At 36.9% G+C, this 14,673-nt stretch overlaps 1 protein-coding gene across 1 annotated transcript in view; it reads left to right on the forward strand.

The window, feature by feature from the left end:
* CNST (consortin, connexin sorting protein) overlaps positions 1–14,673 on the forward strand; it is a 55,235-nt gene that overhangs the window by 3,212 nt on the left and 37,350 nt on the right. Inside the window, exon 2 of the mRNA XM_065630812.1 lies at positions 12,550–12,984. Coding sequence (XP_065486884.1) covers positions 12,600–12,984 — 385 coding nt within the window. The 5' untranslated portion in view covers positions 12,550–12,599. The remainder of the gene's footprint in view (positions 1–12,549; positions 12,985–14,673) is intronic.

The following is a 14,673-nucleotide window of genomic DNA, read 5'->3' on the forward strand; positions in this document are numbered from 1 at the left end:
AAATTCTTAAAATTCTTAAAATCAATCAGAGAGCAGTGTCTTTCTTTTGTCCTATTCCCTTGTCATCCCTGTCCCTCACTCCAAGCCCATGCATGCACAAAAGAAACATCCCAAGGACTGAAGTAGCATTTAATCCTGTGCCACAATCTGGTTTGCGATTCGGTAAGTTTGAAACCTGTGGGTTGTATTGGACATCTTCCTTCTAAGTGAAAATCAGTCTTTATAATGAAGTCGACAATTCTGTATTTATAGCCACTATGCTCTATAAACCTTAACTTACTGCTTTTCTTTGTGTAAGCTGTTGACAATGAAGAATAGATGGACACTTGGATTTCGGAGTGAGGGGGCGGGTGGAGGTTTTTTTTGCTGTTTGGCCAAGCTGTTAGTAGTAAGGGAAATAAGAATCCAAGGTTCCTTGGAAGCCTGCCTGCTCCGTGTGACAGTGTAGCTTCCAGTCTAGTGCTGGAAACCTGATTAATAGGGAATGACTGTCCATTAAAAGTGGGCTAGATCAATTGTGCAGATCACTGGGAGTGGGTGCTCAGGTACCAGTTAAGTGAAGCTATCAAGTTAGTTCTCCTTTCTCCTAGTTTCTGAGCACTAGGTGTATAGTTGTGTATGTTAATATAAGCTTATTTGAAAAAAAAAAAAAAAAAAAAAAGTTAAACCACTCCTCGTTTTTTCTGTTGTAATAACATGCTGTTTAATAGGAAGGCATTTTCACACCAGGTGCGGGCTGACTTTGCAGCCTTACAAACACTGCAGCAAAGTTCACAACTGACAAAAGAGCCACTCAGTACAAAAATAAACGTTTTAAAATGAGCTGATGCCTTGAGTTCTGTCCCTACTGATGCTAATAACAGTGTCCACATCTTATTTTCCTTTATAATGAACACTGAGCAGCAATATTTTTGATGTTTTCAGTGGAGAGGCAAAGGCTTCTGTAGTGTGAAGACTGTTGCATAAGTTGTGTATTGTAAGGCACTTTGGCAGGAGTACAAACTTTCTCACTCTGTGCTATATCTGTTCTGTGTATACAGAGAAACTCAGTCCCTAGAGCTATCAATCTGGCATCTTTCATCAGCACTAAATTTACTGCAAATATTTTTCGTGTGCCTGCAAAAAAGTACTATTAAACCTTTGTGGACAGGAGTAAAAAACATTCAAATAGGTGCATCGTCTGTTTACTTCTTTCAGAATTGGTCTTCATTGAGTTCTGATGGGCACATTCTCCTGGCTCTCGCGTTCACTCAGCCCATGTGTGTGTATATCTTGTCATAAGTATTTTCGAGCGCTTTGGCAATGTTATCTTGTTCAAGACGTGGTCACCCTACATATTTTTTTACTATTTTACTTATTTATCTACCTACTGTATAACTGTGATGTCTTTGAAAATGTGTTGCTAACTTATAAGGAAAGTGTAGAGGAGAAATGATGCTAGTGTCAAATATTTCTGTAGAGAAATTTTGGTGTGTCGCATGCTTGTTTTTTTTATGAAGAGTTGCTTAGTAGCATGAAGTTTTTTCTACTGTTCCAGTACACTATCTGTCCAAACTGAATTACTAACTTGTGGCCTTATAATATGAACTTTAACACTGCTTTTCTATATCCATGGGATTCATTTAATTTTCTTGTTTTATTTTGTTTGGAAAAATAATATTACATTGCAGGGCAAATTGAGGTTAATTCAAAATATCTTTGGGATTAAAAAAAATAATTCTGGTATTTGTTTTATCTTTGCAATATGAGCATGATAGGAAGATTTTTTAGGTTCAGTTGAGGAATATGTCATTTAAATAATATGGACATTTATAGTGAACCTTTTGGAGTTTCTTTCCTAATGGTTAAAACTTGGAATTTTGTGTACTTTTAGCCTCAAAGTGAGCGCATGGTGATCTTACTACTTTAGAGCAATATGTCAGCTGGACCTGCATCACAGTCCAGGTGTTGTTCATTCTGTTGTTGGTTTTACTGTTGACTAGTGACAAAATAAACAATTTAGGGTGCTTCTGCCCTGAAACTTACAGGTCTGTAAGTTGTTCAGTAATATTTTGTCATCCTCCTTTATTCATCTCTATAAAACAAAGTGTTATTCACAGTGCAGAGCTTGCACATCTGATCCCAGGAAGATTTTATAACAGCTGGCATATAAAATTACCCTTTATCCAATGTTGTTTTGGTAGCTGCATAGTGTCTTATCTGGATTTTTCTTTTTCTCATGGAAGACTATTGAAGTCTACTATTTTAGCATTGAAATATGACATCATTAGTACAAGGAGAAATAGTAAGCATTCGATGTCTATATAGGCTGTAAATATCTTCCTGTGTTGGTATCATTTAAACTGTCTTTGGGTTTTAAGTGAAATTAGTTTTTATCTTCTTACAGTATTGATGCTAGGTTTTATTAATGTTTATGATATTTGGGACTTTCTAATGGAAATGTGCTTTTTTTTAAAAATGGAAACTACTACCTAAACTGGCCTTGATAATAATAGTTATCTGAAACAAATTATAATTTATAGTCTCAAGTATTACAAACATACATTTAAATTCTAATAGAAAAACTGATAACTGTGTGCTACAGAAAACCTCTCCAAGGTCTATTAATTAAAAATATGTGTAAATTATTAGAGACAGCTAATATAGCCAGCATCTATTTACACAATTAGAGCTGAAATGAATTACCGTAATAATATCCTGTTGGAAAACGGAGAGTTGACACAGCACTCAAGGCTAAATTCACCACTGGGTTTAAGTGGTCGCAGCTTCATTAACTTTAACCAAGTTACACCAGTGATTAATTTTGAGGGGATTGTGATTTGTTTAACATAGGTCTCTTCTGGTTTATACATGGCTGAGTTCTTACTCATGCATTTAAGGGCAAAAAAACTTAACCAGATTTAAGTGTCTGGTTTGTACTTCTTTACAGTCCTTGTATGGTACCCTTTACCAAAATACCTGTTTCACAGTCTTTCTTAGTGTATACATCTTTATTATGTCCCTGTGAAATAAAGCAGTATTTTGTAGTTAAGAAATGAATTAAAGATTATGTAAGTTTGACCAACTTCATGGAGGAGGTTCAGAACAAAGAAAGGATTTGATCTCAGTCATTTGTATCTGACACTGAATAATGTAGAACCTAGGCCATCCTTCCCTTCTGAAATATAAAAACTACTGATGCAAAATTTTGGTACAGCTGCTGGATATTCAAATTTTCTAATGATGACAATTATTGAAGCTCTGAGTAAGCTTTTTTCTTGATTAGCCTTCCAGTTGGACCTGCAGGCCTGATAACAAAGGGACCACAAGTGTGTGATACTTGCAGACAAGAATTGTTTCATAAATTTTATGGACAGATTTCCATTCTGTTTGTGGTTGCTTCTGGCCTTGATACGATTTAGGACCTAACTGAATATTTTGACCATACTAATTTTCTTTGTATTGATGAAAGCTATAAAACTTGCTCATCCCTCAGGTGTAAATTATGGAATTCAATCTCACTATGAAATTCAAATGTCAGAAAGTCTTGAACACTCTTGTTTCTTCAGATGGGCAATTTTTACATAATTGCCTCATTCTTCCTTCATTTCCATTTCAAGGCACTGTATTCTGTCATTTCTGCCTTTTCATACATGTTTAAAGTTGTTGTCTGAGATCATGAGGGATTTCAGATCATTGTGTGTGTTTTAGCTACCTCTTATGAGGTGGTAGGATATATCAGCTTTCTCATGGCCTGGTAAAATAAAGATTTGAATAAGAGTGAGCTGAACTGATTAGTTCTCATAAAAATAGTTTTTACTGATTTGCAGGACTTCTTTTTCCCCATAATAAAAAGTACCCATCTTACAAAAGATGCATAAATTTGCCTAGTATGAAGTTTTTAATGAAGCTTGTGAACAGTTCTGAAGTGTAACAACAGTCTGGGACTTGTTCAATTAGAAGGAAAATATAAAAATCAAAAAAAGCAAATTACATCTCATAAGACTTGAAAGGAGATTCATGCCTCCTAAGGCAGGACCAATTACTCATACGTTATTCCTGACCGAGTTTTGTCTAGACTCTTTATAAAAGCGCTGCAGTGAGGGGAGTTTCTCCATTTCTGCCTCTACCTGAGCTATGTTCTGGTGTTCTGCTGCAGACAAGAACAAAAATGAACACATCAGATGGTGAGGTCCTTTTTTATTATACCATTCAGTGAAATTTGTCCTATTGAAGCTTGAAACCCAAAACTTTTCAGACACTCGCAGGACTGATCATTGTGTATTTTGAGTGCTGAAAAAAGAGCTTGCTTATATGAAATTTTTGTCTGAACTCTGTCATATGTTCTAATAAAAGATACTGTTTCTTCCCAGACAAACCTCTTGTATTTGGCTGCTGACTGAAACATATTTTTATAGTAATGTTAAATGTGGAAGAGTAGGTTATGCCTGGCAGTATATGTTTATCATTGTTTATTAAAGCTGTGAATAAGCAGTATGACTAGGAAGCTTAGAAGTTGAAAATAACATGCGGAACTTCCTCTCAAAACCTTGCTATTCCTGCTGCTTATAGATTTAAAGATCATCATGCCCTTAAATGCCACTGCCACTTGAGAAATGTCACTTCAGTGTTAGAAAGTGCCAAACCACCAAAGTGTTCATGCTCAGACATTTTTTTTTAAATTCAGTGAAATTAGATGAACTACTCCGGTGTCTCCATACTTCTTGGAGGACAGCAGACTTAACATGTTTGAAGAGACAAACGTCCTAAACCATGTATCAGACAGAGAAGCAGAAAACACTTATAAAGATATTTTTAGCCCTAGTACATTATTTTAAAGCTGAATATAGGGCAAACTGAACAGCCAGGAGGATGATAATGGGATTCTCTCATAGTGAGGCTATCCAGTAATGGGATTGGATGTAAGACTATCTTCTGAAATGATAAACTACTAATGAGTCCATACTGTAAGACAGCACAACAGTATGGTAATTTTTTTTCTGCAGAGATATGTGGTTGGATAATGGAAGTATACACATAAATATTTTTATTTCCTTTTCTTTAGAAACAGCAGCATCGCAACCATTAAATGTTGCACATAAAACACAATGCAGAACAGAATTCTGCTAGCTGGAAGTGGTCTGGCTTTGTGAGATGATTATAGCTAAATGAATTGCCTACCTCCTTTATCTACTGTCTCTTTCCTTCTGCAGCAAATTGTGTGATGATCAAGTACATCTTCAATAACTAGTACTTTTCAGTGTTCTTTTTCTTGACTGTGGTGAGGCAAGGGCACTCTGAAGCAATCTGGTGATAATATTCCAGGTTTCTTTAGGTGTTTCTCGGCTTCCAAATCAGGAGAAGCAGCAAACAGTTGTAGAGAAATCGCACTTGTGGTTTCTCGAAAGAACATATGGGGTTTTTGTTTATTAGCTCCTGTAACAGCAGAGGAAGCGTTGTCCTTTTTCTTGCAAGCTAACAAACTTGTATGTTGTATGTAGTTTTTAGATAGTGCCATGTAGCTACTCTGTCATCTAGAGCTCCCTTTCTGTTGCTGCATCTTCATTTTGGTAGTAAATGTAATTATTCATAAAATGAGATTGAAATTATTCCTTGTATGTTGAAATTAATGTGCAATAATAAGAATTTGCCGTACATGTTTTGATTTTGTGTATCCATGATAGTTTTCATGTTGGTTTGTATTAATTTCTAGTAGATTATTTCTCAATATGAAATGAGATACTGCCATGTAATGTATCTTTACACCATCTGTCGGAAAGATCAACAGATTTATTCTTTTTAAGAAATATATGGGTTAGGTTTAGTAATTTCTTGAATTTCAGTGTTTCTACAGTTTTCCTTTTTTTGTTCTAGTGGTAGAAGCACCAACTCTGTCAAGATAATGATTTTAAAAAATACTGTTTCCTTTTCACAGAATCAGTGTGAATATTTTTTCTCTAGGACTTGTGAAGCTGCTCATATTATACTAAAAAAATATTCTTAATCCTAGGTACTATCTATTTTTTACCTGTCCTTAGACCTGAGACTTGCTTAACTTCTTCTTTAAAAGGATGGGGATTCCACAACGTCTCTAGACAGCCTGTTTGGTTGTTTATATGGCAACCTCTTCTAGGCTGAATAACTGCCACCACCTCTAGTGCTGTCCGCTCCTCTCTAGAACTCTCACCTCACTGTAATCCAGATTCTCTTGTGTACATCTTGTTTTTTATCTATTGTGCACAAAACAAAAATATACGGCTGTAATTGATTAGTGTCTGATAGGACATAATGGATTCTGTTGTGCCTGTAACACTTGCTGTATTATATCTCAGGAGAAAAAAAACACCTTGGACTCACACTCAGTTTTCTGTTCGGTATCTTTTCACGGGATGCTTTTCATCAGAACAGAATGACTGGTTAATCCCTATTTCGTATAGATGTACTTCATTTATTCTAAAAGACACAGTGTGGTCTGTTGGTTGATTTCATGTTATTCCTTTTGGAGCACTTATTGCTACAATTAATTTTGAATTAAATACTCAAAAATACTTATGACTGTTTCTAACTTCAGATTTTATATAGCTATTGTGTTTTTTCATCAAAGTTAATGGAAAGATTGAGTAGAAGCAACACTGTGAACCAATCTGAAATGCCCATTCAATTTGAATGGAGCAATATAGGTGATATAGTGAAGAAACTGACTTTCAAAGAATTAAGACTTAAATCTTCCTAATTAACATAGAATAATTAAGTGGCATGAGAACGAAAGAGGAAAAATAGTGTCTTTGGCAGAACAGCTCTATGAAGGCAGTCAAATGGAATAAAAAAAACCTATTTGCCATAAACTTTTCAGATGTTAGAACTTTTTTAGCCTTTTGCCAGCAAAAATGGTGTTATGATCTTGATCTGTTCTGTAAGATACTTCTGAGATTAGCAAATGAAATACTATGCTATATTTTCAGTAAACATTGACAAAATCCACCAGCTTTCCAAGATAAAGGAGCTGAGTTAGTATGAGGAGCTGGGGAGGTGGTGGTGGTGTTTGTTTGTGGTTTTGGTTTGGTTTTTTTAATACTCTCTGAAAATTTTGGCTGTGTCAGATCAGGAAAGATCCCAGTTCATCCCTTTTTTCAGAATATAATACAAACAACTGTTATTTAAGGTTGTGTTTCCTTAGTAAGGGTAAATGGAAGAAAGGCTCTGTACACACACAGAAATGAGCAACTAAAAAAGTTGTTGAAACTAGATGAAGTAAATGAAAGAGAACGCTGAAGAGCACAGGCTTTTTAGAATTGAAATTGACTTAAAATAGGAGTACCATGATATTTCTGTAATGTACATACTGTTTGTACTAAAGCAAACAAGCATACGACTAATTTCTTCAATACAGACTGTCTTTTAGCCACTTGGCAAGTATTTTCCATCTTTGCTTTTTTTTTTTTTTTTTTTTTTTGGTGCTGTAATCACCATGATTATATATGCCAATTGCATGAATCTGTGTGGCAACTGGAACTGAAGCACTTCATTCACCGGCACCTTTTAACAGAGGTCAGCACAGTTCTACTCAGTGTTAGTTTTTATTTCAGTTTTGGGCAACCAGTGAATGGAGGAAAGATGTGCTTAGGAAAAAGCAAACATTTTCTTAGAATGTTGTTTGTGTGTAGAATTCATTTCAATGACAAAACAGTAAATACTGCATGTTAATGGTTTGTTAAATATAGTTCAAATCACTAGTGATTTTAATTTGATTTTTGTTTATAAATATGCATTTCTACTTGTGTTTTTAGACAGCTAAAGTTAATTCTCACAGGACCTAGCATCACTTTGGTGCCTGCCTGGTGCCTTGGTAAAGTCAAAAGGAATAACAGATGGCAACATTGAAAACTAGGAAGCAAAAAAAGAGTTTCATCTGGGGGTGAAAAAAATCCTTTTAAAAGATCAAGGCCAAGACTGTTCTAAACTCTTCAATCTAGCTCTTTCTCTAAAGAGTCATAAGGATTGTAGAAAGGAATAGACTTTCAGAGCTACTTCTATTTGGAGAAATACTGGGTTTAAAACAATAAACCAAGAAATGTTGATCTATGCCAGCCGCAGAAGCTCTCCAGCCTCTCAACTAGAGCGGGACTATCGTTTTAGCCACATGTTAAAAGGAAATTAGTTAATATTTTCTATCAAAATGTTAGCTTCCTCTATAGAAAATGTCACTTGTCAAAAGTGTCTTTTCCTCATTTTGCACAATCTAATAGGAAACACCTTGTTCAAATGTGCTCATGTTTCTGTTGCCCTGTGATAGCTGTTGAAAGGATAAGTTGTTGTCTACTGACAGAAACAAGAGAATGGTGGTAGGACATCCTAACTTTTAATTACTGCTGTTAAAACTACTTCTTCATTGGCTTTGGGCAATTTACTTCAACCTCTTTTTCTTGGTATATCATTTAATCTATGATCTGGGGAGAGCAGCAGTAGTTATTATTTCATATGCTAGGAAGAGTAAGAAGTGGACCTTTCAAGTTTAACATAGTATTTGGGATTTTTTTTTTTAAAATGATTTAGAACAGCTGTCGTCAGTAAATCAACATAACTGTGGTATGGGTGTCTGTAAATAATATCTTCTGGTTCAGATTCTTGCTGGTCTGGTTAAGTTCCACCCTTCTTTTAACCTTTGATTTCATGTTTGACTCTGACAGAAAAGGACTTGATTAAGGAGCATCCTTGTAATGGATAGATGCATTCTCCAGATAGATATCTCCTCTAGTTTTCCCTTCTTTGTCTTTTTGGTGCTCAAGGAAAGCAAATTCTCTTATTTGACTGCTAAAGGAAGTTATGACTTGTGTCTCTAGTGTACAAGTCATTATTCTTCTTGAATAGAATGTTTCAGTTGGAAGTGACCTACAAGGATCATCTAGTCTGACTGCCTGACCAGTTCAGGGCTGACCAAAAGTTAAAGCATGTTGTTAAGGGCAGGCTGACAGGCTTGGGGCATCGATCACCTCTCTAGGAACCCTGTTCCAATGTCTGGCCACCCTCTCAGCAAAGAAATGCTTCCTCATGGCCAGTCTAAACTTCCCCTGGTGCAGCTTGTATGCTATAGGATAAACAGTATTTTTTGTTAGACTGATATGGCTGGAAAAGGTTAACAAGGTCTTCAGGTTGGAAGCAGAGATGGAGTTGTCCTAGTTGGTGGGGACTTCTGCTTTTGTGTTGCCCAGCTGGTGGTGGCTCGTTGCACTCCACATGCTTCCTTGGAACTCTTAGGACATTCTTCTTGACAATACTGGCATGCAGTCCTTGTAACCTCCCCTGGCATATGCCTGTCCAATTCCTAACCTTTAAAGAGCACGTGCAAATTGAAGTGTTGTCTAAGAGTAGGTGTTACCCAGGTCTTACCACTCCCTTAAAACCAGTAGAAAGGTATGTGATGCAGGGGGCCAGGAATACCTGAGCAGAGGAGAAGTAAACTTTTGCTAAGAAGGGTTAGAGTACTGAAGGTGGTATTAATATGCTTTCTGGCAACTGTTAGCTCAACAAAATTGATGTTTTTTTAAGAATAAAGTCTTTAGAAATAAGCTGTTCAGGAATGCTAACAAAAAATATTTTGGGACAGGCGTAGAGGGCAGTCACAGTGGACAAAAATAATTGGAAGTAGTGGAGAAAGAGAAGTGGACAATTACAAAGAGTTAATGCTGTAAAGTCTCTACTGCCTGTGCACCCTGACAGCATAGACTGTCAGCAGCAGTTGCAGTACCTGGAATGTATATGAGCACAGGATAGTTTTTGTGCTGTCCTTTCGGTCTCCACAAACTTGTGTCATTCCTTTTCATTCCCTCCTAATCCCACAAATGGAAAAAGAAATTCAAGAAAATTTTAGAGTTTCCTTAAATCAACTGCGCATACACGTTTGACTTAAGAACATAGTGTCTGAGTGAAGTTTTTGGTGTGATTTACACCTGTTTTCCCCCCTGTCATGGCCTGTATCTAATTAATGATCCCACCATACACAGTCTTAGAATCTTATAGTTAATGTTGGAAGGAACCTCTGGAGGTTGTCTAGTCCAGCCTCCAGTCCTGTTCAAAGCAAGGAGAGCTAGAGTGTGCTGCTCAGCACCATGACCAGTCGGGTTTTGAATACCTCCAAAGATGGCAGCTCCACAAGCTATTCTGGGCAACCCTGTTCCAGTGTTCAATCACCCTTACAAGTTAAGCTTCTTTTTATGTTTGAACAGAGTTTCTTGTATTCAGTTTGTGTCCATAGCCTCTTATGCTTTCACTGGATACCGTGGAGAAGAGTTCGTTACTTTTATTCGCTCCTACCACATTTATGTATGTTGATTAGACACCCCTGTGCTGAGCCTTCTGCAGGCTGAACAATAACAGTGCTCTCAGCCTCACCTTCTGAGTGATCTTTGTGGCTCTGCGCTGGACCTGCTCCAGTAAGTCCATGTCTTTCTTGGACTGGGGAAACCAGAAGTGGATCCAGCACTCAGGTGTATCTCACCAGTGCTGAGTAGAGAGGAAGGATCACCTCCCTTTACCTGTTCTTCCTAATGCAGCCCAAGATGCCACAAGGGTGCTTTGCTGGCTCATGGTCAGTTGTTGTCCACCAAGACCCCCAAGTCCATTTCTATAGGACTGCTTTCCAGCTGGGTGGTCTCCCGTGTGTATCAGTGCATCAGGTTGTACCTTTCCAGGTGCAGGACTTTGCATTCCCCCTTGTTGAACCACGTGAAGCCCATTTCTGCAGCCTGTTGAGACCCCTGTGAACAGCAGCACAACCATCTGGTGTATCATCTGCAAACTTGCTGAGGGTTGTCCCTGTCCATCACCCATATCATTAGTGAACAGTACTGGCCTTGCTGTCAACCCCTGGATGCACACCATTAGTGACTGGCCTCCAGCTGGACTTCATTTGGCTGATCGCAACACTCTTGGCCCACCTATTCAGCCAGTTTTCAGTCCACCTCACTGTTCGTCTGTCCTCTACTTTGTATGCTTGTCTGTGAGAGTGTTACTGGAGACTGTCAAAAGCCTTACCAAAGTGAAGCTAAACAGCATCCATTGTTCTCCCCTCCCCTGCTGAGACAGTCACCTCTTTATAGAAGCCTATTGAGTTGGTTAAGCACTGTTTACCGATCATAAATCCACTCTGACTACTCTTGATGACCTTCTTGTCCTTCACGTGTTTGAAAATGGTTTCTAGGATTACTTGCTGTATCACCTTCCAGGGATTGAGGCGAGGCTGAGCAGCCTGTAGCTCCCTGAATCCTCCTTCTTGTCCTTCTCAAAGATACGAGTGATGTTTTCTTTTTTCCAGTCCTTTTAGCAAACACAAAGGTTGTGAAGGAATAATTTGGGGAAAATCCTTTTAGTAATCTTTAACAGAAATGTGTTTCTGTCTGTGAGGGAAAACCTACTTATTCTCTAAGGCATTTCTTCCATTTTCTGCAATTTGGTTTCTTCTAGCAAGTAAAATGAAATATTATCTTGCATATTTAGGAAGTATGTATTTCTGTTATTTTGGTTGTTGTGTATACCAGAAGACCAAAGAAAGGCTGGTGAAGACAAGTCTCCTAAATGGCTTTTAATTTAAAGGAAAGAATAGGAAGCCTACTGTAGGAGGCTTGTCTAAGCTCTTGTATAATAGAAGAGTGCTTGCTGATTTTTGGCTTTGCTATTTCAAATATGTGAGCTAAATCTAATGAGATGTACATAATGGAGCTGTATTTCACCTATATAGCTGCTAAGTGAAACCAGCAGTATTGCCATGCTTCTAAAAGCCAAAGGTAGGAGCTGATAGAGTAACAGTCACGTATAAGTACCATGTAGCTCTGCTGCTAAGAGTTACCGTTTTTCTCCTGTGAATATGCATCTAATTGCAGCGTTGCTTAGAGTTGCATGTTCACAAAAAGGGAAAATTGACCCCTGCTGAGAGTAGGTGGGGGATTAGGTTTTTTTTATTAAGGAACCATCTGCTTCTGTGTATACTGAAGACATGTTGAACGTTTTTTTGAAAATAAAGTGACAGTCTGAGTCAATAAACAGGTTGTACTTGCATCTAATTCTTGTAACAGAGTTAACCTGTCTGCATATTTGATGTGATACCATCACTGACAGAATTAAAAGTTGTTCTGCTTTTATTCCTCCCTGGTTTATTTTTATTTCAGGCAAACCATGATCTTATGTGACAAGAATGCTTTTGTTTTAGCCATGGATTTAAGGGGGGGTGGTGAGGGTGGTTTCTGTTTATCTTTTTGTTTTTCTTGTTACCTCAGCTGTAACACTGTGAGCACTGCTGTAAAGATCAGCTATGCTATTAGTCAGGTAACTAGGACTGATTATAATTGCATAAAAATACAAATTTATAGATAATTGTTTGGCGGGTTTTTTTAATGTCTATATGCTTCACTTTAAGACTTACAATGGGGCAATGTACTACTTTTAAAAGAATTTCCTTGTACTTTTAAACTGTATCACTTGGCTAATGCGATTCTTTATTGGCTGTCATTAAGTACAAGATCATTCATCCATTATAATATACATGTTATAAATATTTCTTCTGTTTTTGTATTTTAGGTCTAAAAATAGTTGGAGGGAGATTAAGTGTTCCAACAAGTAACGCTCTAATGGATGACAGAGAATTTCCACCAAATGATCTACAAATAGACTCAAAGGACAGTCTTCGTGCTGACTATAGGGTGGAAAGTTTGACATCTCGTTTGGTTTCTTCAGCTGATGAAAATGAAAATCAACTTGACAACGATGGGAATAAGGTTCTGACCAGTAGTAGCATTGCTATGGGGCGACAGGATAAAGGTGAGCAGGACAGCATCAATAATAATGAGAATATGGACAGTGGAGACTGTACCCCAAACTGTAAGGAACATGAGACTGAGAGATCTGTAAATGTCCATATGGACCCCCAGCTGGAGGAAAAGCCTATTACGGAAAAACAACCAGGTGGAAAAAGAAGTCCAAGAAGCAAAAGAAGCTCCAGTAAAAAATCTAAAGGTACTCTAGAAAAACAGATTTTTGTTCTGTTTACTTAAAATAATAATAGTGTAGTTCTAATCTGTGAGCTAATGAGATATATTCCAGTTGTCATGCTAGTTATTTTTTAGATTTCACTAATGATTTTTTATTAATTTTCTTTCCATTAACTGTGTTAATTGTCCTGAATCAGATTCATTTCTAGATGTTTTCATCTTCCATATTTCCATGTTGGCTATGTTGCAAATGGGACATACTAAGGGAGCACGAGTAGAGGGAGGTGCAGTTTCAGTATGGAAATTGGGCTGACTCCCAAATCAGAATAGCCAGAAATTCAGGCAATACGGTTTTGTTCGTTTGAGCATTGTGCTCGAGTGGAAGATTTTGGTGTCTTGATCCAGTGTCAAGATTTGAAATCTTGGTATGAGTATGAAATAACTTGATCTTGGCCTGCTGCTGTCCAAATTTACTTACATTTTTGAAAGCTTAATAGATAGTCCTAGGTGATGCATTTTGGGTAATGAGCCATTCAACAAATGTGTTTCTACCAATTTTTGATGTTACTTCTCCTTCAGATCTTTTGGATATGAATTGGATAAGGAAAATGTAAATCTTTATTATATGTTCTTATTTGAGATGCTTCTTCCCTTTTTCAATGACTAGGATTTGTCTGCATCAGTAGAATGTGTTATTTTATTAGGTTTTTGCCGTGAATCATTAAGCTTATATGTCATAGTGCTGCAAATATATTAATTAAAATCAGTGTGTTTCACCACATAGGTATCTTTGGAAGTTGCTTGTAACAACTGAATCATGCCTGCTTTTTTCCCCCGTGTATTTACTTTTTCATCTAAAAACTGAGAAGATGGGGAAGTTGGCTACTTAAAATAGTTTTAAAATACAGTTTTCCTGCTAAATGGCAAGACTTTTATGGCCTAATCTGAAAAGGACTATAGAATACATGAAGAAAGGAAGGGAAGGAAGCCTTGCATTCCATATCTTGTACTTATAGGCAAAATCTAGAAGAGAAAAATTATATTTTGTAATAGAGATAAGAGGATCCTAAAATCTGTCATTATAGGGAGAATGAGTTCTTATTAAATGATACAGAAAGTCATTAAGTATATATTTCAACGGCAGATTTAATGTTTAAAAATAGAAGAAAATATTTGATTAAAACAAGATTGGCAGAAGTAATTGAGAACCAGTCATCTGTATGACAGGAATACCAGAAAACAAGTTGATGAAATGTGATACAGACATGTGGACAGAAGTGTCTGTAGCACGAGGAGGAGAATTTCACCCAAACACTGGAGGTTAAGCTTTGCCTTTATTCTCTCTATATTAGTTTGTATTGTTGATAAATGCAATGAACTGATGCAGAAGTACCATAAAATGAGCTGTGCACAGTAGATGGCAATTCTAAGGCGGAAAGCTAAAATATAGAACATTTCATTGAAAGAATCTAGAGATGTAAAAACACACAACAAAGAACATCCTGCCTCCAAAACTCTTTAAGAGTTTTGTTTAATTCTTATGAACAAACTCTTACTACTTATTAATGAAGGACCTTGAAGGTTTAGAAAGAAGACCAAAATATAGAATTACATTATATCTCCCATTGCTTATGGGCTAATTTACTTGTAGGTTTTTAGATATTCTCATATGATGGTTCTCCCGTTTTCACACAATGTGGTGACTGTGTCACAA

The sequence above is a fragment of the Caloenas nicobarica genome, chromosome 3, assembly GCF_036013445.1.
Source record: "Caloenas nicobarica isolate bCalNic1 chromosome 3, bCalNic1.hap1, whole genome shotgun sequence".
Lineage (NCBI taxonomy): Eukaryota > Metazoa > Chordata > Aves > Columbiformes > Columbidae > Caloenas > Caloenas nicobarica.